This window comes from Cynoglossus semilaevis, chromosome 8 (assembly GCF_000523025.1).
Source record: "Cynoglossus semilaevis isolate Cse_v1.0 chromosome 8, Cse_v1.0, whole genome shotgun sequence".
Lineage (NCBI taxonomy): Eukaryota > Metazoa > Chordata > Actinopteri > Pleuronectiformes > Cynoglossidae > Cynoglossus > Cynoglossus semilaevis.
This window is the reverse complement of record NC_024314.1, coordinates 6,270,299-6,274,055: the sequence shown is the minus strand read 5'-3', so window position 1 is coordinate 6,274,055 and position 3,757 is coordinate 6,270,299. Positions and strand designations below refer to the sequence as shown.

Genomic DNA, 3,757 nt, shown 5'->3' with positions numbered 1-3,757 from the left:
CTCTCAGGCATTGCATTTTGACTGGGCTTGATTTTCCATTCCTTCTAGTGTTTATTGCCTCCAGCTCGGCCGCCCTCTCTCTATAGAGGCTATTGAGATGAAGTATTACAAAAGCACAGTGCTACTGGATGGATGTGTTTGAGTTGTGCACATTCAAGAGTACTTTATCCAGAGATCTCATATGTTCACACTCTAATTTCTGTGTAATGAATGTGTTTTAACTCACTGCAAGGTTTGAACAAACAGTGATGTTTCCACATCGGGGTTACAGCATAAGTGAACATCCACTCAGTCGCTGCATTATTCAGAAGTCACTATTTCTGTACCTCACAAAGAACAGACGGCAGAGAGTCAGAGGAAAAAAACATTAGAAAACAAGTGACATCATTGGTGTTTGAAATGTAAAAAATAAATTAAACCTACAAATCCATACTATATGCATTTGTTAAAAGATTGTTTCCATCAAAACTGAGGTTTTGATAACCCTAAAGCTTTTCTTTGACCATTTCCTTGCGCGTCATGTTTTTGCTTTTCCCTATCTGCAGTGAAATTCAGATGTTGCCTGATTTGAGGAGGCTCTAAACATTTTCCTCGAACTTATCTGCATTTTACCTCAACGCAAAGTCGACATGTGTGAAGCAGGAGTTAACCTTCCTTTTCTGGCTCCCTCCCCACACTGAGACTATTCATTTCACTCCCTATCTGCATTTATTAACTATATTTACCCCAATTAAATCCACTTAATCAGTCGTCATGACTCAAAATCTCACCCTGTCATCAGAGCAGCCTCTCCATCTATTTGTGTCGCCACATCTCACCTTGGTGCACACTGCAAGTCTTCTGTGCGAGCACACACCCGTAAACAAATTCATATTGTCACCTCTTTAATTGTGCTGCTGAATGTCCTTGAACTCCTGCATCATTGAGTGAAAATGGAAGGAAATTGAGGTAATTAATGAAGGTTCAAGCTGTTAAACATTCACTCTGGTGGCCGTTTGTTCTCTGTGGACAGAAGCTATGGAAATGAAAGACACCAACCTGGTGGAAGTGATACAGGAAGGATAGGTTACAGCCATTAAAATAATCCTGGGAATGTTATGGTTTTTGTGTTTAATCCCCAGGACACATGACATCACTGTGTGGGAACAGATGGCTCTGCATCAGAGAGATTTCACACAAACTCTGAGAAGGAAAGAAAGGGGGTTGGGGTGTATAAAAGGAAAAGTACAACTTAAATAAGCCCATCTGCTCACAGATGGCCGTAAAAATTGGTTTCAGGCTGTTAGGACAGTCTGGCTGCTATTTTTGTCACATCGCTAGCAGGAGGTGGAGGGGAGCTAAAAGAGGAACGAGAAGGAGAAAAGCAGAGCGGTGTAAGAGGGTGTGTGCTCCCCAGCTGGAGGCGGGGGAGAGAAAGCATCAGGGCAGCTGGGCTGAATGTTGGTTATAAATATAATTACAGTGCCATTAATTAATGACTTGTTGATTTCTAGCTGATTGAGTAATCAATGGAAGAAGAAATATGTTTTCTTGGGGTGAACTCTGGCATCGTGACATGTCGTGCTGCCGCGGTGTACAAACACTGAATAATCAAAGTGTTAGCCTTCACTGGTTACTGATCGTGAGGCTAATACACACTCTGTCTTCAGCTCCATTTGGTGGTAGCCACCTAGTTGTCAGAGTGGCCCCTACTGTAAATCTTTAAATATTATATGAGGTGCAGACAGATGGGGGACGTCCTCGTCCATTGTATACAGCTTACTGACATGACCGCGGAGCTGCACCATTGTACTTCTACATGCCCCGCCTAATTTTATCCACCGCTCATGAAAAATGTATAAATGTTTTACTACCTATCCACCTCTCCTAACCCTAACCACCACTCCATTTCAGTACCAAGGACAGCGCATCCACATCATTACCTTATGCAAACACCTTCAAACATGGCTGGCAAAGTAACTCCAGATCAGAATATATATAATGAAAAAAAAACTATATATATATAGGCATAAATATATAGATATAACCTATATGTAAATGTATTTTTCTTCTGTGTCCCTTGGTAGAGCTGCATTTTTTTTCTTACTCTGGTTGATCTAAGCTTCTCATGTTTTTTTCATTCTCATATTGTTTTGTACTCATTTTTAAATTTTGGTACACAAAAGAGAACAAAGGAAGGGCTTTCAGTGTTTCCACTAGCAGACAATATTCTGTCGGGTAAACAAAAACCTTTAAAGTAAGAAAATGATACCTGCAGCACAACAAGGGAGGAGAGAGGCCGAGTTACTACTGGGTGACCTTCTCTTTTTTAAATTCACCTGCTGCAGTGTTTCAGATGGATTTCGTCCATTTTTCCTCTATTCAAGACAACAACAGTCTGTGGTCACCTTTCCATTTCTTTTCCTTGCCATAAACCAGACATTTTAATTGAAGACAGATCCAGACTGACTGCAGGCAAGATTTTAAATTTAGTATCTAAGGAGTTTTCAATATCACTGGAAAATATATTACAGCTTAGTTTTGCAAATCTTAGCAGAATTAAGGCATTTGCAGGCATTTATTATAATAAATGCAATATATAATTAATACTGTTGAATAAACTAAATACGAGGTACATGTAGGTAATAAGTAACAAAAATATACTTTTCCTATCATAGAATCCACATTAGTCTTTCATTACATCCCTTGAGCTGATTCACTCTAGCAGTTGGCATAACATTTATTCCAGGCAATATTGAAATATCCCCTAGCAGTGCTATGATGGAGGAGGTAAAGAATTTTTCTCAACCTTAATTAAATAGAAATGATCTACGATGCACCAGGAACATATTTCTTGGTGGCAAAATGTCTCTGTGACACAAATACACCAGAGACCCTTACTCTAAATACAACTTATGTCGACCATGTACACATTTTATAATTATGTTAATTACACCATGTAATCGTAAACATTGTGTAATTAAAATAATTATACAAAATAAATGTTAAATTTATCCTGTCATAACTGAGGTAAATAAACGTGCTCTCTTGGGACTTGTCTGGTCTAAACAACCACTTCAGTTAATTTACTTGTTTGTTTGTCTCTTCTAGTCTCTTATATTCCTGGCCTGTGTGGTGGCCGTGGGGCTCGGCCTCAACCTTCTGTGTCTGGCCATCTACCTGAGCTGTTTGTGCTGCTGCCGCAAGGATGATGAGGAGGAGACAAAGAAGCCCAGCTCCTGCTGCGTCACCTGGTCCGCCGTCGCCGCCGGCCTCATCACATGGTGAGTGTGTGGCCACACACAGATGAGCTGTTCTGGCTAAGTGCTGATGGTCGTGCTCACTCACTCTGTATTGATACCTGCCTCCTAGCTCTGTGCTCACCCATGACTCCCCTCATTTAGTGTCAGTAAGAGGGTGCACGGATCCTACTCATTTCTTTAATCCTTTGTTTTCTTAAGGCATATACCGTATAAACCCCTCTCTGTCCTCTCCCATGTGTGTTGTCAAAGTGTTCTCCCAGTCCTGCATATACATGACAACCCTAACATTCATCTGATACCACTGTGAAATACTAATGCATTTTTATGTGATAACCCTCAACCCCCCCACCTCGATGTCTTATCATTTCTTTAAAATGTCTGGCAATATCTTCATTAGATGTGCTCTGGAGGAAGCCAGTGCCTCTAGGTTGAAACAGTATTGATGAATTAAACCTCTGCTGCTCGACTGTCCATTTTTATGGATTGATCTTTAGTCTTTATTAATTAGGACAGAA

General features: G+C 40.4%; 1 protein-coding gene across 3 annotated transcripts in view; it reads left to right on the top strand.

The window, feature by feature from the left end:
• ttyh2 (tweety family member 2) overlaps nt 1-3,757 on the top strand; it is a 41,027-nt gene that overhangs the window by 11,087 nt on the left and 26,183 nt on the right. For all 3 annotated transcript variants that reach the window (XM_008314339.3, XM_008314338.3, XM_008314340.3), the window contains exon 2: nt 3,091-3,263. In XM_008314339.3, the coding sequence (XP_008312561.1) occupies nt 3,091-3,263 (173 nt within the window). The remainder of the gene's footprint in view (nt 1-3,090; nt 3,264-3,757) is intronic.